At 41.4% G+C, this 20,587-nt stretch overlaps 1 protein-coding gene across 1 annotated transcript in view; it reads right to left on the minus strand.

The window, feature by feature from the left end:
* Positions 1 to 228: 228 nt before the first annotated feature.
* The window catches only part of LOC117475525 (transcription factor SOX-13-like), a 31,811-nt gene continuing 11,452 nt past the window's right edge, over positions 229 to 20,587 (minus strand). The window contains 13 exon segments of the mRNA XM_034121769.1: positions 229 to 1,382; positions 3,388 to 3,604; positions 4,790 to 4,913; positions 4,915 to 4,961; positions 5,740 to 5,818; positions 9,101 to 9,219; positions 12,041 to 12,197; positions 12,991 to 13,064; positions 14,522 to 14,633; positions 14,757 to 14,825; positions 15,665 to 15,837; positions 18,498 to 18,584; positions 20,435 to 20,537. Of these exon segments, the coding sequence (XP_033977660.1) occupies positions 1,097 to 1,382; positions 3,388 to 3,604; positions 4,790 to 4,913; positions 4,915 to 4,961; positions 5,740 to 5,818; positions 9,101 to 9,219; positions 12,041 to 12,197; positions 12,991 to 13,064; positions 14,522 to 14,633; positions 14,757 to 14,825; positions 15,665 to 15,837; positions 18,498 to 18,584; positions 20,435 to 20,537 (1,647 nt within the window). The 3' untranslated portion in view covers positions 229 to 1,096.

The following is a 20,587-nucleotide window of genomic DNA, read 5'->3' on the forward strand; positions in this document are numbered from 1 at the left end:
AAACTGAACAGCATGATGTGGGAGAATGAGGAAGAGGAGGGTTAAATTGATCGTTTGTGTACTTTATCTGGAAAGGACACTTTCAAAATTGGCCGTCTGATTGTAAACATTGGTTGCAGTGTTAGATCCCTCACTTATTCTGTTATTTTAATAGGTTTTTATTCTTGAAATTAGCATTTTAATAATTGAATTCTGTTTTTCTTCCTGGTTGAATGCATTTTTTTTTAAACCTGATTAAATGTGCTATACAAATAAACTTTGCCTTGCCTTGACTGGAACATTTACCACACAGATTCCTAACCGACTGTAAAGCAATGATTGACAGCTGCTAGTGCTGCAATTTACAATTATTTTTCGTAATTGTTGTCAATGAATCAGCCCATTATTCGTTGTTTTGTCTGAAAAATGTCAGAAAACGGTAAGAAATGTCAAACAAAGCCCCAAAATGACTTAGTCAAATGTCTTGTGTTGTAAAATGTTTGGAAGTTAAAACTTGTTCCCCCGATTTCTTATAGAAGTGCAATACTAAATAGCTGAAAAACACCTTCAATCTGTTAATTTTTCTCCTTTAATCTTCACTTTTAAATTAGATTTAGCTTATTTCCAGGTGGCACACTATCCACACAACCTGCCCTATGCCTTACATTTGTTAAATGCTACTCCTCTGGGGTGTTTACATTATGTAATAAATCAGCCTTCACCAGCAGGGGGCAGCACGGACATATTACAAATCTAACAGGTGAAAACAGGGATGCTAGTAAGCCTCTCCTCCTGAATCTAACCCCTGTGGTTTGCAAACAGTCAACACGGGGAGGAAAACAAGAAGCTAAGGGGATTAAAGGATAAACTTTCTACATTATACCTTCAAATATGACGAAACAAAGTAACCGATGACATGTCAATGAAGGGAAATGATAAGAGCTTGCCTTTTTGTGTGTGTGTAGGTCACTAAAAACAATTACTTTACAAGGGTGTGACAATGACGTGTCTTCACTTTTCAATAGCTCTTCATCCTCCTTTCTTCTTCTTCTCTGACAGAAGATCACCCTTCCTCCCCCCCCTCTCATCCCTCACCTCCATCTCCATTTTCCCCATTTCAGTCTGTGAGGAGCACCAGTTCCCCCTCACTCCTCTCCCCTCCATCGCTCTCCTCCCCCTCGCTGTACGGAGGTCGTTCCCTCTCTCTCTCCCTCTCTCTCTCTCTGGGCAGGGAAGTGGGCGTGGCCTGGCCCTCGGCTCGGCGCAGAGTGGGCGGGGGTTGCGGCAGGTAATGCTCCAGCATCGCGGGGTGAAAGGTGAGGTTCGCCACCGAAACTGAGCCGGTAGCACCCGGGTACGGACCCTCGCTGTGAGGGTAGTGGAGCTGCTGAGGATCCGTTTGACTGAAAGACAGGAAATACATTCGTTAATAAATCTGTGGGAGCAATCACCTTCAATCTGTTTCTTTTTTTTTTAAACTTAGTTCGTTAACAGATGCATTTTGAGTAGAATACAAATTCCTGTTCATACATTAAGTGTAGGTAATATACATATCAAGAAACACGTGAGTTGTCTGACTGAATTATTATTATTTATTTTTATCAGGATGATCATGTTTTTGAAAGGCTAAACACCATCAAATGACATGGTTGCCAAGGACAACAGTTGAAAATTAGCCTGCTGGCTAATACTGGCACGTTTACAGCAATGTTGATTAATGTGCACTGTCCTTTAAATAAATAAACAAACAAACAAATAAAAAACAAATACAGATTGAAGAGGTACATATTGTTCGATAAAGACATGGTGGGAAGTTTGAAAAAAAAATGTAAAATATTTTTTAGTTATTGAAAGTTATTGGAAGTGTTTGGATCATAAACAGTCCAACACATCCAGCACTGGACTGTACAAATAATATCATAATAAGACTAATATTTACACTAACTTTTGTCTGCAACTGTGCACAAATACCGGGTTTAAACTGAAGGAATAGACATGCAAAAACAAATGTTGGTTTTGAATTTGCATTCAACAAAGTTATGAAGGAGGTTTCCAACTATTCAGTGCAGAATATAAACACTTCTGCTATTCTGTTTGCAACAAAAGGTACAAGCTTTTGTACTGAAAAGTTGCGAGGGAAAGTTAAATAAAACTCCCAAGGTGCATTTAAACTTATTTGAATAAAGCGATGTAGATAAAGTCGAAGGCCATTGCGACATCCTGTTATTTATGTTTTATTTCTCAATAGAGAGAAAGAGATGGAGGCAGAGGTAGAAGAAACAGAAAACACATTAAACACCAACCACTGTTGACAGCTGCAGCTTAACTAGTCGGAGGATTTAGCTAAACAATGGCCGCAGGATGCTATTCATCGTCGATGACAGAGAAGTATTGATACCTCAGTCGGGCTGTTATTCACTCTGTGTCTTCACGAATAAAAGACGAGCTTTGGGAACTGTATGAATTGACTACAGTTTGTGGAGGTGCGGAGAACCCTCAAGATTCAAGGCTTTATTGTCATTGACACTTCTTCTCTCTGGCCTTCTAGTTAGAGCGGAGCACGACTCCTGACTTTTCCCTGTGTTTTTTATATATATCTGTTGTAATTTATTGTCTTTTATTGTGATTGTAGTAATGTATTTTTATTACAAAAATCGCTTTTAAATGTGCTTTTTTAAAACTTGATTTGATTTGATTTGCATATTAGCTACAGTGTAGATATGGCAATGAAAAACTTAAGTCACAGGCTCCTCCAACAGTGCAACATGAATGTTTATAGTGTTGTGGACAGTCCCCATTGATCAACTGTCACAAAGAACAGTAAATGGGGCAGCTTTAGCCAACATTGCTAATTTCCAGATGTTGTCCCCGGCCAGATGATAATAGACACCTTTTTAAAATCACAATACATCAACAGCATTAGTTATAAAGAAAGGATGAAAGACAAGTAGATAGAGGCGAAAGGATATTTTGATAATGTGCAAAAAAGTAAATACAAATAAAATAGAATAGGATAGAATAGTCAATGGAGTAAAGTCTCAGTGTACAGTAGGAGCCAAAATGTTACCTACAGTAGCCTGAGTTTATTATTTGTATTATTATTATTTGTTTACGTCACTTTTATTTGTATTTGTTTAGCACTTCCGTTATTTGTCACATGGGTGAGGTTTGTGTATTTAGGTCACCTGTTTCATGTCGAGTGCGGATGACAGAGGGTGAGCTTCTTTTGTTGAACGTTTTGTCCCTATAGTTACTGTATGTTGATTTTGCTTATTAAATATCGTCAAACTATCTTACTTCAGTATGAACTTGCTCATTGAAAACGCGTCACAGTTTATAGCCAAGCTTAGCCTCTCTGCGTCTCAAACTGAACGGGAAATTGAGCCGCCACACTCAGTGTTTTTTTACCTGTGTGTGTAGGTGGCTCTCTGCTCCTGTCTGCGGTTCTTCATCATGGCCTTGTACTCGCCCACTCTCAGCCTCCGCCCCTCCACGATGCAGGTGCGTTTGGGTCGGGGTTTGTACTTATAGTCGGGGTAACGCTCCAGGTGCTGCCGGCTCAGCCTCGCCTGCTCCTCGTAGTAAGGCTGCTTCTCCTGGTTGGACATGCCTTTCCACCTGGAGCCTGGAGACACACATCGGTACAAAGATGATGAGGGAGAGCAAATGGCTTTTATAGCAGAACGTGAATCAGTAGCACGTTTCAGTGATAGGTTGGGTCTGGATTTTGTCTACTCTACTGTGACATGTCTCCATGCTTTAATGTTCAGAAAGCGCTTTATTTTTCTCATTCTGCCTGTGCTGCAGCACCTCTTTTCACCCTCTGTCTGAAACCAGAGCCATAACAGAGCAGAATTGTGTGTTGGTCAACCACTTGAAGATGTCCCGCCCCTTAGCCTATCATGTAAAATGTTTTGGAGCTCTAGCCAATAGAAGTGCGAGTGCAACATAAAGTTAACATGGCCAGTTTATGTCCGATACATATTTTTTCAATGGCAGATGCCAATATTTAGCAAGCAAGGTAGACACAAAATACAATTATGAACCTGAGAATGAGCATGACATGTCCTATTTAAATAGCTGACTAACTGCTAACTGCTGCTAACGCTAAAGCACAGGGATAGAGTTAGTGTTCACACTGCAGACACAGGAGGTTTAAATCGCTGGAAGGTTCATCAGCCTCTACGGATTAGTAAGTAATATTAGCTGGCTTTCTATGTCATGTGATGGTTCACTTTCTGGATGTTTGGCTGAGTAAGAAATGTTTTGGGCTTGTATACATTTCACCATAAAAATGTCTGGGCACTAAATCGCAACACATCGAGAGAACCATCCAGAGACATAAACCACTGTAGATATTGTGTAAAACTGACATGAGGTATGTCAGTAATCAACATTGTTACAATGTGCATAACTTGCATGCATGTGTGTGTTCACGTCTGCATTTGTGTGTGTGTGTGTGTGTGTGTGTGTGTGTGTGTGTATGTGTGTGTATGTGTGTGTGTGTGTGTGTGTGTATGTGTGTGTGTCTCAGTGAAGGGCAGTTGCTCCAACAACAAGCTCTCCACAATAGAATGGAATGTAAATGTTTGCTCCAAGAAAAGGGATTCATGCCAGTGTGTGTGTGTGTGTGTGTGTGGTGTGTGTGTGTGTGTGTGTGTGTGTGTGTGTGTGTGTGTGTGTGTGTGTGTGTGTGTGTGTGTGTGTGTGTGTCTGGAGGACAGGCAGGTGGTTGTCCGTGCCCTCCCATGTGCCAGACAGCGTCTCAGAATAGAGGCACATTCCCCCCCCCCTCCCACATGGTGCTCACCCAGGATCTTGCTGATGGAGGAGTTGTGCATGTCGGGGAACGCCTGCAGGATCCTCCGCCGCTCGTCCTTGGCCCAAACCATGAAGGCGTTCATGGGTCTCTTGATGTGTGCGGAGGTGGGGGGGGGGGCGGGTCTCAGTGTAGTTTCCTGGGACAGAGTTGGGAAGGGCCCCTAGAAGAGAGAGAGGGCCACAGTCAGAGGAGCAGAGCAAACGGATGGGTCTTCTGAACCCCTCAACCTGCCCTAAAAGTGTGTTTACTTCTTTTTTTCTTTATTAAATCGTACGAATGTACTGTCTTCAAAAATAAAAGGTCTGCACAAAAAGATCCTGCTAAAACGGGTTCAAATTAAACCCAGGAGCTTCTATGTGTCATAAAAACAACGTTTGTTAACAAATGACTAAAAGAGACGACTAAACGCCCTGAACATTAGCCGCATTTAGCTTAGCAACGCCAGCTTTGTTTGTAACCTAGCCGATTGCATTTACACGTAGAACATCGCAAAGTGGTGAAGATGATCCTGCTACAAAAGGTGTGAAGTATGATAAACGTGTGTTTGCAAGATAACTTATTTCCTGCAATATACTGAAATCCAATGGAAAAATCCCAGATTTGTGTCGAGGAAGCTAACTTACAGGTCGGCCTACAAAAACACCGTCATCACTGCACAACTCTATTACAGATGAGGTTAAGATTACATTTCCCCATCTTCAATTCGGCACATCTTATGCTCAGTTTTCAATAAAGCTGCCACACTTCCAGATGATACTGAACTTTTCTGATACAGCTGAACTTCGAGGTGGTGTTGGGAGTTATTTTGGGATATTTAAATATCAATCTGATATTCTGAGGCACCTTTTTTTACTACTATTTTAAAATAGGAGGTTGTACATAAACACATTAATGGAGAATGCTATCTTCATGAGGCAGGCTCCTTCAGGGACACCTACCCTCAGAATCACTGCTGAGGTGCTCCTCACCTCTCTCCACGTGAGTAATCCTCTCGCTGCGAGGACATTCCTTATACTCCTGAAGACATAAAAAAGACAAAGACGGATGGAGTCAGACACGCAGTTAAGCCACACAAATATTCACACTGAGCACAAAGGGACGATTTGAATTTCTGCTGCAGTAAAAAAGATGACCCGATGCTTGTGGCACGCATGTGTTTCACAGAGAGCTATTTAAGGTAAAGACACGGCACGCTCTCCATATCAGCTGCTGTTTAAATGCAGAGCTGTAAATGCAAAGGAAGGAAATGACAACGCCATGGAGGAGGAAGAATGGTGTTTATTGTCCGAGGGAGGAGAGGTGAAGGAGAAATGGGAATGTAACAAAACTATCGCACCGTCTATCGTGCTGTAAAACAGTATTCATCCAGTGGAGTGTGATACCAAAATAGGTCAGTCATCAGTGTTAGAGCAGCGATAGAGATGCAGAGTGATAATGGAGGAGAGCCACAGAGTACAGTGTTGGACAAAGAGCCAGGGCAGGTGGCTCTTTCAATGCCACTCAGAGGCCTTTGTGGCGCTGCGACAGCTGTTCCTCCGCCAGGCCGAGAGCAAAGTATCAGCCACCTCCGAGAATGAACAACCAAGACCAGAATAGAAGACAATTTTTACAAGAAGCAAAACAAAAAATAACAGCCATGGTTCTCACAGTCGCGGGCCAGACAAAACACGTAATGCTAATTTATAGATGACGGAGAAGTAGAACAACAAGTGCAAGATGTTCTGAAGGCAGAGTACTCAGATCTTTTAGTTAAAGGGGCTTATTCTGCTAAATTTCAGGTGTATATCAGTATGTAGTGTCTCGACTTTAAAGAGTCCTCTCCTGCTGATGTTCAGGTGTATATCAGTATGTAGTGTCTCTACTTTAAAGAGTCCTCTCCTGCTGATGTTCAGGTGTATATCAGTATGTAGTGTCTCTACTTTAAAGAGTCCTCTCCTGCTGATGTTCAGGTGTATATCAGTATGTAGTGTCTCTACTTTAAAGAGTCCTCTCCTGCTGATGTTCAGGTGTATATCAGTATGTAGTGTCTCTACTTTAAAGAGTCCTCTCCTGCTGATGTTCAGGTGTATATCAGTATGTAGTGTCTCTACTTTAAGAGTCCTCTCCTGCTGATGTTCAGGTGTATATCAGTATGTAGTGTCTCTACTTTAAAGAGTCCTCTCCTGCTGATGTTCAGGTGTATATCAGTATGTAGTGTCTCTACTTTAAAGAGTCCTCTCCTGCTGATGTTCAGGTGTATATCAGTCTGTAGTGTCTCTACTGTGACATGTCTCCAGGCTTTAATGTTCAAAAAGCTCTTTATTTTTCTCATACTGCCTGTGCTGCAGCACCTCTTTTCACCCTCTGTCTGAAACCAGAGCCCAGTCTGCTCTGATTGGTTAGCTGGCTGGCTCTGTTGTGATTGGTCGACCAGCTTAAAGATGACATGGGGCGGCTGTGGCTCAGTGGATAAAGTGCTGGACTTCTGGACTCTGAATGTATGTAAGTATGTAAGTAAAGCATCTAACAAATAACATGTAATGTAATGTAAAGATGTCCCGCCCCTCAGCCTATCACGTTGAATGTGTTGGAGCGCTAGCCAATAGAAGCGTGAATGTTACACACTAACTAGAACTATTACCAGGTTATGTACTTCATGTACATAGCGAAGTAGAAGGTAGGATTACATAGAAATCCTCAAGTAGGTCAAAATAGTTCGTAAGAGTAATCGAGTAAATGTACTTTTATCACTGATTTTGTCACATTTTGTGTCATGTGTGCAAATATTTTGAGCTTTCACTGCAGCGCATGACTGCACTCGCACAAAGCTGAATAACAACACTCGATAGCATCTTTGTCAGGGGATACTGAACACCCTTTTTCAATTACTAAGAATAGAAACAACAGACACATAACTTCTTTGTCTTTTCCAGACACTGTTTACTCTCCAGAAGGCAACACCGGTCATACTGAGCCGTGACAATGTGCTTCTGTGCAGCTGGGATATTCTGCAGCCTCTGAATCCTCTGGAGAAGCACGAACCCCTGAAACCCTAAACCAGACTCTTAACCAGACTCTAAAACCCCCCATTAGACCCCTAGAAGTCAGCTGGAGGATCAGAGACAGACTGGGAGGGATTCCTCATATCCAGTTTGTTCAGTAAGATGGTATTCACTTTACAAACTCTGGCTAATGACAGTAAAAGCATAATCGTTTGTAGTGGGCTTGTACGAGGTATTTCAACATAGTCAGCTTATCAAATATAGAGACAAGCACATGTTAGTAAAGATTATTACATGGCTTAGTTGAATACTCGATTGTGATTGGTCAATTTGGACATTTCAGAGGTGGTTAATACTTGTTAACGGATCACTGCTAAGGGGGATCAAGGGACTATGTGCAGTCATATCAATCCACAGAAAGAAGTCAATTTAACGTCAGCTGTCGACAACTAACATTAGTTTTCTCCATCAGAGAACATCATGAAATACTTTTGGATTATTCATTTTTATATTTGTGGAGATCACGAAACTTTGGAGTCATGATGCCTAAACTGTCCCCAGTCAAGAAAGAGAGCGCAACAAAAAGGAAAGAGGTTCAAAGACAGAGAGCTGGACGTCAGAGAAATCAACAGAAGAAGACAGACAGGAAGTAAACATCAAAGGGAACAGCAGAAGAAGACAGACAGGAAGTAAACACTAACAGGAACACAGTATGGGCTCTGGGATTTGTTCTTAGTCGAAGCAATATGACAGGGTATATGCAGGAATCCTGAAGTCAAATGTAAGACCTTTTAAGACCTTTTTTAAGACCCTTCCCATACATTTTAAGACCTCATCGCCACTTGGAGTTTTAACCGGTTACATTGGCGACACACTTTACCTCACATTGACTATATACAGTATTGATTGTCCTCCCTCCTTATCTTCCAACTATTTGGACGCAAACTTGCATTTCTCCATAACGATGTTGTTTAACAACCGGCGTAAACGGACCTTCGCGCGCTATCAAGCAGTGAGCGTGCGATGTCCTGTTCAGATGACGTCAAATCCAACGGGATGCCATAAATAAACTACACAGAATCACACTACACACCTACGCAATGATTACATTCAGGCAGACTGTAGAATACAACCTCTTTGGACAATTTATATACTTATTGAAAACAAGCTACAAAATGTAATACCTTGGGAAATGCCGTTTAATACTTTTTAATAGCCTTCATTTTCGCTAAATTGATTTGATCAACTTTTAATACTTTTTAAGATCCCGCGGACACCCTGCTTGAACATCTTTAAATCAGTTTGGACATCAGCTCACCATCTTTGCTCCCACATCCCTCTCTCTCTCCATGTCCCTCTCTCGGCTGCCGTGGCCCCTCAGGAGCTGCTGGGCGTCGTGGATCGCCTGGGTGACAACGTCTCCGTCTCCAAGGAAACCTAACAACAATAACACAGGTCAATGGAAGAACATAAAAACATACATGAAGAATATGTGTTTATGTAGAATAATGCTTCAATGCCGTTGATTTGAATCTGCACTTCTTTTGGCATTTTTTGATTGATTTCTTTTGATTGGTTTTCTTGTTTGAATTTGCCCGTCGTCTGCTAATCAGATCAATGCAATCAAAATGCCTTTTAGTGCTCGAAATTCTACTTTTTTTTCGTCTAACTGAAATCAGAATAGGGCTTAACATAAATGTGCAGCTTATAGTTTGTTTACAAGGTGGTTAGCTTTATTGCCCAATTTAAAAAATGATGAGTAATTTGCAAACTTAGACTACATTTGTAATACTAGTCATAGATTATGTATTCACGTAGCCTCTGTTTCCTCAGTATATACATCCTGCTAGGAGGTGAACTAATGAAGCTCAGCGTAAGTTCAACCAGGAAGACCTTCTTTACTCTTCATTTACTATTCCCATGTAACTACTCTCTCTCCTCTCAATAAGTGATCGGGGGCGTCACTCTCCAGCTTAACCAATCACTTCGCTCCATTCCCAAGAGCCTATTATAGCGCTCTGCCAAACCTTTTAAGTCTGCTCTCCCCCCTCTGAAAGCTGTCATTTCAGGTGACTCGACGCAACCCTCCTCCACCCCTTTTCACCTCCCGTCCCTCTGAATCCAGGGTCAAGCTAAGCCCCTCCCCTTCAGACCGACCCAACTATCCATTCACCACCACCAGGGTCAAGCTAAGCCACTCCCCTTCAGACCGAACCCAACTATCCATTCACCACCACCAGGGTCAAGCTAAGCCCCTCCCCTTCAGACCGACCCCAACTATCCATTCACCACCACCAGGGTCAAGCTAAGCCCCTCCCCTTCAGACCGACCCCAACTATCCATTCACCACCACCAGGGTCAAGCTAAGCCCCTCCCCTTCAGACCGACCCCAACTATCCATTCACCAACACCAGGGTCAAGCTAAGCCCCTCCCCTTCAGACCGACCCCAACTATCCATTCACCAACACCAGGGTCAAGCTAAGCCCCTCCCCTTCAGACCGACCCCAACTATCCATTCACCAACACCAGGGTCAAGCTAAGCCCCTCCCCTTCAGACCGACCCCAACTATCCATTCACCAACACCAGGGTCAAGCTAAGCCACTCCCCTTCAGACCGACCCAACTATCCATTCACCAACATCAGGGTCAAGCTAAGCCACTCCCCTTCAGACCGAACCCAACTATCCATTCACCAACACCAGGTCAAGCTAAGCCACTCCTCTTCAGACCGACCCAACTATCCATTCACCAACACCAGGGTCAAGCTAAGCCACTCCCCTTCAGACCGACCCAACTATCCATTCACCAACACCAGGGTCAAGCTAAGCCACTCCCCTTCAGTCCGGACCTAACTATCCATTCACCACCACCAGTGTCTAGACCCCAGGGGGGTTTCATCGGATCGGTTCTCCCCTCCCGAATGAGACTCCTGCACAACGGGGCCTAATCGCCAAAATCACCATTACATTCATTTGTGTATCTCTGCAATAAATATGTATTCTTACATCAAAACCGTCTCTCCTGATTGAACTGCTGATGTGGTTGATAGCGCTCATTAAAGGGGGCCATGACATGTCTCCATGCTTTAATGTCCAAAAAGCTCTTCTCATACTGCCTGTGCTGCAGCACCTCTTTTCACCCTCTGTCTGAAACCAGAGCCCAGTCTGCTCTGATCGGTTAGCTGGCCGGCTCGGTTGTGATTGGTCAACCGCTTAGAGATGTCCCGCCCCCTTAGCATATCATGTACTAGTTGTTCTATAATAATGGTATCAGCATGAAGGAGACCCTGTTACTGTGACAAACCAGAAACACAGAGGGTGTCTCAAGCATTGCATTTATTTTACTTTTTAAGTTTCTTATTTGGTTTTGAAAGCCTTGAATGACCTTGCTTCACCAAACATACGTTCATGTTGCAGCCAGATCAATAAGGTCCTCCACTGCTTTTCCTTTAAATGTTCCTGATGTGTCCCATAACGGCGTCAGTGAGTGTCTTCTCTTGTTTTGCTCCATGAACTGTGGAACTCACCACCTCTGGGTATTAGAAAGGCAAGATCGCTTTGTATTTTTAAAAGAAACATAAAGACCTTTCTATTTGGAGTGATGCTGAAGTTGTATTTTAATTTTCTTTTATTTAACACTTATCTATTGACTTGTGTTTGTCGAATTTTGTAACATTTTATTATTTTTCGTAGTTTATTTCTGGGGTTTTCCCGCTTTTTCCAATGAAGCATATGGGCTGCATGTTTGTATGAAAGGTCATTGAGGAGGTTAGTGTGTGTGAGCCACTACATGTATTTAATACCTTTAGGTACTTCACAGATGTGGATGAATGATGTGAAATATAACCAAGTGTTAAATCAGACTTTAGTTCCAGCTGGAGTAAATCCACAAGCTACCCTGCAGTATACAAAGTCATTACAACTAGCTGCACCTTTACCAGCTTTGAGAACACTTTCATGATCAATCATTATAAAACATATCATATATATTATTCTGAAATGGACCAATCTGCACAATGACTACTTTTACTGTCGCTACTTTAAGTATATTTTGATGATAATACTTTTCTACTTTTACTTGAGTAACATTTTGAAAGCAGGACTTTTACTGTAACAGAGTATTCCTACACTCTGGTACTTCTACTTTTAATCAAGTACAAGATCTGAGTACTTCTACTTTTACTCAAGTACAAGACCTGAGTACTTCTACTTTTACTCAAGTACAAGACCTGAGTACTTCTTCCAGAGTTCAACTCACTGAGTGTGGTTCGTTGGGGGCTTCTGGTGGTTTCTCTCTGGACGTCTCGGTGCCGGTACGCTCCGTGCAGCCCCAGCTCCAGACCCAGTGGACTCAGGGTTTTCCCCAGATCATGACCCTTGGACTTGGAGGTCAGGTTCAAGGGCTGACTGGCTTCCTGCACACACACACATAGCAGATGAGCAGGGGTTGGGCCACACACACACATTCAGAGGCAACCGCAAAGGGCAAGGGTGTGCACGTATTCCGGTTTTGCACGGCAGATTTGGCATGTCGGAGCACATCTGTCACACCTTTGTAGAATCTCCTGCTCTTTTGTCTTCACACTCACATCATCCTTTTGTTTATCTAAGCCCTGTTGGTCTATCTCTGCTTGAGAACCAGCCGTGCAAATACAGTTCACACACACACACACACACAAACACACACCTATACCACACACATTTGAACAGAGGGTGCGGTGCGTTCGGAAAGCTTTTTTCAGCCTCACACATACCAGAAAAATACATTAGCTGTTTAATCTGAAGGGAAGTACTTTCTTTAACATCCCCTAAAATACACACGTACAGTATACACACTTATACACACACACACACACACACACACACACTGCCATGAGTTGCTGTTAACATTTTGGATGAATATTGTACAGTGTTGGGGAGTACCTATCTACATACTGAAAGTATTAGTGATATGTAGAATAATACTTTCATGCTGTTGATTTTGTTCAAATCAATGAAACCAAAATGCCTAATTCAACAATTAACAAAACTGTGCAGTGTATAATTTGTTTACAAGGTGGTCGTGAAATGCTGTACATCGAAATGCTTAATGCTAAAAAAATAGTCATTTGCATACTTAGATTACATTTGTAATAGATTAACTAGTGATAAATGATGAGTCTGTTCCATTGTGATGAACATTCAAAAGGCTGACACACAACACTGTACCTGTCGGAAGGAACCACTGCTCCTCTTGGCGGGGGGGGCGTGAGGGTTTGGGAGCAGCTGCATGGGATAGTCCACTGCTGGAGGAAGTCAAAAAGTGATGTATGAAAAACAAGAACACTCCAACAGCTGTGAGGTTACTCTGATATCATTGAAGATGTGTACCATAACGTGTGGTGTCTGTTAGCACTTGCTAGCTAATGGTAAGTGATTGTAAAACTAATAATAACTGATAAAAACGGACGGATAAATAATTATTTTCATTTAGATTATTAGTTGTTCAATACCAAAAGGGGTATTCGATTTATTTTTGAATAGCGTAATCTATTTTTTTCGTAATGATAGGCGAGTTTGTTATTGAAAATATGAATGCCGCTTCCGGTAGCACGGCAACAAAAGAGGCAGAAATGATGAAGGCCGCTCTTCCTTTCTCCCTCTGATATCTGTCTCTGTCCCCCTGTAGCTTCCTATCACACACACACACACACACACACACACACAGCACACACCACACACACCACACACACACACACACACACCACACACACACAACCACACACACACACACACACACACACACACACACACACACACACACACCACACACACACACACACACACACACACACACACACACACACACACACACACACACACCACACACACACACACACACACACACACACACACACACACACACACACACACACACACACACACACACACACACACACACACACACACACACACACACACACACACACACACACACACACACACACACACACACACACACACACACACACACACACACCTAACCTTAAATTCAACCTACAATGTTTTTAAAGAGTGGCCTTGTGTCTTTCAGGTTTGAAAAGATATAGACTAGAGAAGGTCAGCCTCGAGCGAAGCTTTTTAAGACGGAGAAGAAACAACGGCTGCACAAAGCTGTTAACTGTAGTGTGTGAAAGCTACTTTCAACCCGTTATTGTTCTACATTTATAGCTGATGGCTTTAATTTCCTTTAAAGTAGACCTTGAGTTGAAGTGCGTTTTAAGTTTCTTAAAAAACACTTTGCACGACGAGATGGAAACTTGCAGAGCTGGTGACTTTTTGGCACGAAGTGTCAGGCTTTAAAAGCACAGTCTTTGCAGTGTTCATTCTGTCTTGCAACAGAGAGTGTAATAAACTTTAATAAAGACAAATTGGGTTACATTGGTTGGTGATTGGCTAATGTTACACAAGCCAAAGAATCGTTATGACATCATAAAGCGGCCAAAATCTGATCGGCTCATTTTCAGACAGGTTTTTATATAAATGGATCAGGACAAAAAGAGAGAGAATCTTTTTCCTGAAACTTTCAGAATCTCTTTACACAGAGGGGACACATGGTTGTGTAGAAAATACATGAAAAAGTGGATTTTGCATAATAGGTGACCTTTAAATGTTTCCAGCTTTGGATGTATTGTTTCTTGGCCCCCAGTGTGTCCCAACTCAACTTTTCCCAAGACTTGCACTTCCCCAAAAGACTGACCTGGTTTGCAGGGGATTGGCTGCAGAGGTAAAGTCATCTGTTGGTCAGAGGAGACCTGGAGGGACTGTGCGTTGGGGTGGAAAGCCGGGATCATCACGTAGGGCATGTTCACCTGCTGGGACGAGGCAGAACAGATACACCTTACAGAAAAGAACTGATCTCATTGGTCTGAAACTGTTGTCATTTAACATCCCATATCTGTGCTGCTGGTAGGTGAATATGTCTGAAGGCTGACCTGGATCTGCTGCTGAAGAAGGTTGATCTTGTGCTGCTGCTGGATCAGTTGCTGCTGCTGCTTGGCGATCTGAGACACAAGACACATGGTCATTATCACACAGATCACGTGCTGTATGTATGTGGCAAACACACACAATTGCAAAAAGTGGAGGGGATCATGATCCAATGACAACCCACCAAATGCAATGAATGAATCGTATCCTGTATCCTTCGACCTCTAACCCATCACAGTCCCCCTGCTTCCACTCCTAATGCTATTTATTTCATCTGTACTTTATTTGTTGCCCTTCTTGTTTGTTTGTTTGTTTGTTTGTTCATCATGTAAAGCGGCCTTGGGTCCCTTGAAAGGCGCTATAAAAATGTAATCTATTATTATTATTATTATTGTATCAAATGTACAAACGCAAACTCTATTATCTTATACATTGTACATTGACACTATAATTACAAAATATGTGAAATGCACATGCATTGCTATACAATTCCTAACGTAGAACTGGATAAGTGATAAAACGATGCAATAAAGTAGAATCTCCCCAAGAATCTGACAAATGTACAGTTATGTAAATTGTCCTTTTTCTTACATTACATATGTTGTTCATCTGACAAGCTTTGACTGATCTTACACCATTAGCATGAGTTGACCCAGTGTTTACCTTTTTGACTACAGAAACTTACTATATACAGGGTTCATACAATATTTCACCAATGTTTTTCAATGACTTTTCCATGACTTCTCCATGACCTTTACCTCATTTTATATGTAAAATGTTGCAATGGAGCTGAACTGCACCAAAAATAAAATAAAAAATAAAAACTTTGTCCCACTTTTGAATGTTTGTCTTTTGGCTGTTTTAAAACTCGATCCTCCAGAAGCCTATATGTCTGTAGTTGTGTGACTGTCACCTGTTCCTGCTGTTGTCGAGCCAGCTCCATCTGCTGCTGCTGTTTCTCCAGCAGCAGGGCGGCCATGTTCCTCTGCTCAGAGTGCGCTCCCAGGAGCTGCTCCCTCAGTCCGCTCAGCTGGTTGATCATCATCAGCAACTGGAGCTCCTTTTCTGCCAGAGCCTCGGGGGTACCTGGGGGAAAGGTCAGAGGGTCAGCTGCTGGAGGACTCCAAAAAGAGCAAAAAACACACACAATTATTACATTTGAAAAAAAAGGATAACTAGAGGGGGGACATATAGACTTAGTCAGGGGGTAGGACTTTCAATGAATTAAAATAAGATATAAAGGGCTGCCATTTCCCATAAAACGTCTCCTTTCCTTTCAATTTGTACCTGATCTTTTCAAATGTTAGGAAGTTCATAACATCCTGCAAACATTGAGAGGTGGATGGGGCTCTATTAGATTTCCACCGGAGCAGAAGTAGCCTTCTTGCTAACAATGAAGTAAATGCTAAAGTGGCTAACTGATTTGAGGTACAGTCTTGCGGGCCAACAAATACTGCAATAAAAGGGTCACATTTTTATTTGTATCTTACATATTTTAGACGTAGTGTCAAAATAGCCCTGCCAAAATGGATTAACTTTGGACACGAGTAGAACATGTGACTTAGGTGACATGGAGATGTATGAGCTGGAGTACTCTTTATCAAATTCAGGAAGGACACTTGGCAGTGGCGGTTCGACACCAATTCAAGGTTCTTTATTGTCAAACTGACATAGCTACAGAGTAATTATGTTGTTGGAAATCTTATGTCACAGGCTTCTCCAACAATGCAACATAATAACAATACAGATAGCAAGAGTAATACAAAAAGAAAAATAGTTATAAAATAAAGTGAGCATGTGGAATAGTGCAGTACGAGTCTATATACAAGTTATTGGAATGATATATATTAGATATTAGATACATATTACTGAGTAGCAGATGAATGTTTTGAAGTTGTTTCAGCAGTTCAATTGTTTAACAGTCTGACTGACAGTTTGACTGGGGGGGGGGGCCCCTTTTGTTTGTTTGTTTGTTTGTTCACTATGTAAAGCAGCCTTGGGTCCCTTGAAAGGCTAAATTCCCCGGGGATTTTAGCCTTTGCAGACCATTTACATTAAAAGAAACCTGTACAACACAATATTGTATCCGTTTATTTGTTCAATGTCCTATATGTTGCACTGTTGGAGGAGCCTGTGACTTCAGTGTTTCATTGCCATAACTTGCACTAATGGGCAAATGACAATAAAGTCTTGAATCTTGAATCAAAAGAAAAGAGAAAAACCCCAAAAAGCGTAATAGGGTATTTTTAAAGCAGCTATAAATACATATTTTAACCATAACTATTACATTACATTACATGTTAGACGCTTTTATCCAAAGCGACTTACATACTCAATACTGTGGGCAATCCCCACAGGAGCTAGTTGGGGTGAAGTGTCTCAGGGACACAACGACATGCTGACTGCAGTGGGGTTTGAACCTGTGCTCCCCTGATCCGAACACCAACGCACTAATCCACTACGCCACACGCTTCCCTCCACTATGTATTGAGAAAATAAGATCCTGCAAACTGCTCTCGCTCAACAACACAATGTATTGTCCATATAGTTCTTTGCGTATTACAGGAGTATTAAAATACTCTAAAGTAAGTCGGGGCTAATCGTTAATATGACCAATATATTGGGATGCAGAGAATTGTGCGTGTTTATACTTTTTTGTATTATACTCTCCTACACAACTGCAACCGGCATATTTGGATGAGTGAGCATCTCCTTTTGAATTCATAATGCATGAAAATGTATTTTTCTGACACGAATATTTAGTGTTTTGGTTGTCATTTTAAGACACAAAAGAGCAGATATTTCCTTCAGTTTTAACTTTTTCAATACTGTAATGCAGGGGTGTCAAACTCAATTTCATCGCGGGCCACATTAGCATTATGGTTGCACTCAAAGGGCCGGTTGTAACTATATAAATATACATATATAAATATACATATATAAATATATAATATATATATAAAATAATGTATTATATTACATTATTGCCTCTGAATTGGATTATTATTGGATAGGATAATAACTTCGTAATTAACTACGTCTGAAAGCAGAAGTCCAGTGCAAATAATTGCAAGTCTCTTCAGTGCGCATGTCACAAAACGAGATGCATTGTGGGACATGTAGTTTATGGGCAACCTGCTTCTGTAAAGTGGCATGTAACCGTATAATAAACATATTATATTCTTTGCAAGCTCTTGCGGGCCACATAAAATGAAGTCGCGGGCCGGATTTGGCCCCCGGGCCTTGAGTTTGACACCCCTGCTGTAATCTATTCTCATTCCAACAAGAGGAACATATCTTTATTTTATGCCAATATGTTTTTTAATCACCGACCAAAACGACAAGCAACGAGAAAACCGAGAGGAATAATAGAGAAGAATAGATCCTGAGATAACAGCACCAAACACACATTAGAGGTAAGTGTGGTAACAGCAAATGGACAGCGATAATTACACAATGACAACTCGGTCTGTCTGAGTGTCAGTTTAAAAGCCATTGATAACATCTATCATTTGCTTAGTCAAATCCTCCTGTGTCTGTATCTCTAGATGTGACTCATATTTTCATATTTGACCCCAACTTATCCTTATTTTTCAAGGAACACCGCATGGTAACTTATCAAATGTGTTTCATGGTGTTATTCAGTTTAAGCATATGAAGATCATAGCGGGAAATAGTGGTAGATATTTGGACAATAGTAGAACATGTTGTAAATAGAGGAATGTTAGTGGTGTTTGAAAACTGACCTTTCAGTTGTCCTGCTCCCACTGAGCTTTTATCCAGAAGTTTCTCCTTCCAGTCAGCATTCAGCAGCTTCTCAATGGTCGGCATTACTGTTAACAGGACACAACAGGTTACACTAGAAAAAGACATTCTGTCAAAAAAACAAAAAAATACATTTGACACCAAACTACTTTCTCAGCCTCTCTGCTGCCTTTCTAATGGCATTGATTGAAGAAGACTTTTAAGGTGGCGAAGGGCAGAGGTTGTTTGTGCTTCTGGGAGAACTTTGGAGTGTTTGAGTGGATCAATATTTGGACAGAGAACAATCCAAGGTCAGCTAGTGGAGAGAATTTAAGAACATTTTAAGGTGAGGAGTGCGGGCTGGTGAAAGACTCGAGGGCACGGAGACTTTCGGGAGCATCTCAGAGAGCATTTTACTCCACATGTGAGGGATTGAACAAAATCTGTAGAAACATAAATAAAGAAAAACCTGATACCCCTCCCAGACCTATTCATGAACCAAAACAACACCCTCGCTTTGCTAGACAAACTACGCATCGATTTTCAGCAGACTGCATTGTTTAATGTTGAATGGCAGCAGAATATAGTGCACTTAAGATATGGAGTCGTCAAAGTGTGGTCGGTTATAAAAAAATTGTATAGACTTGTGTGTGTGTGTGAGTGAGAGAGAAAGACTCCCATAAAGGGAAATAAAACGGAGGTGCAGAGAGGAGACAAATGGTAGAGGTGTACTGATACCAATGTTTTACATTCAGGTGAATGTTGAGGTGAAATAAGTGCAGATCAGAAGACAAGTCAGTCTCTCACGTTACTGAGTGCTGCAGAAACAACATGTTTTAACACATTTTACATAACTGCAGTGCTGCATAGCCTACTCAATATTAAAGGCACTAAGTGGGAGAGATTGGAAATGTCCAACTTTTTTACGACTTCTCTACTACTCCATTGCAGAGGAAGCACCCAAAATGATTTTACACCGAAATGATTGACTGCACCAAATTTCACGAGATAGCCTCAACATACATTTAAATGTAATATTATTTAATGATATTCATAACCTGTGGAAAAGTCCTTAAAGGTCTGACTTCATGAGATGTGATGTGTTTGTTGACATTTTCAGAAATGGTTTAGCTCGCTAACCTGTTAGCCGCCATGATATTCTGAACGCCGACATATATTAACTAGCAGCAGTGTTCTCATGACTCATCCATCAAGCGAATCGTTTAAAAAAACGTCCTATAAGATTAACACTTTCATTTGAAGGCAACAAAACTACAGCAAGGCTACAGTTAGCACTACAGCCACACTAGGACCTGTGTGAGTAGTGCTAAATGCTAACGTCTACATGCTAACATGCTTCTGATGACAATGCTAACATGTGCTAAACATAAGTCCAGCTGTATATTTGTAGGTATTTGTAGTCATGTGGGGCTAAAAGCAAAATTAGCGGATAAACAAATTCAAATGTATTCTCTAGGTTTTGCACACTGATCCATTCAATTTCCATGATATTTCACAAAAAACTAAGAATGCCAACATGCCGGGTGCACTTGAGGAAAGAGACATTACAAGGTGAGGACCTTGACTGCCTGAACCAAATTTCATTGAGATTCATTCAATAGTTAATCAACATATTCAAGCCATTCGTAAAACAGAACCAAAGATGTTAAATCATTTACCCTTTGGTATCTAAAAAAATGTTTTAATGAATTTAAAAATAACAAATCAGTAGTTAATAAGGCAAGATAGAAAATAGTGTTTCACTGTGACGGTACTGGGGATATTTTATAAACACAAGTTCAATCCATTAAATGATTATTAGCCTACTAGGGCAAGTTCTTTTGTCAATCTAAATGTGATTACATGGCAGCTCTTTCAACACTAGTCAGGACACTGAAAAACTGAACTTATATAGACTATTTTAGGAGTTTTGACATACCTTCCTTGAAGCTGGAGTGTCCCTCAGCTCTACCATGTGTCCTGGCTTCCTTCAGTCCCAGTGGGCTCAGCCTGTGAGGCAGCTCTTTACCTGGAGAGCCCTCCTGTTGGTGCAAAGAAAGGGAACATCAGAGCAGAATTCTTATTCTTATTC

Source organism: Trematomus bernacchii, unplaced genomic scaffold (genome assembly GCF_902827165.1).
Source record: "Trematomus bernacchii unplaced genomic scaffold, fTreBer1.1, whole genome shotgun sequence".
Taxonomy (NCBI): Eukaryota; Metazoa; Chordata; class Actinopteri; order Perciformes; family Nototheniidae; genus Trematomus; species Trematomus bernacchii.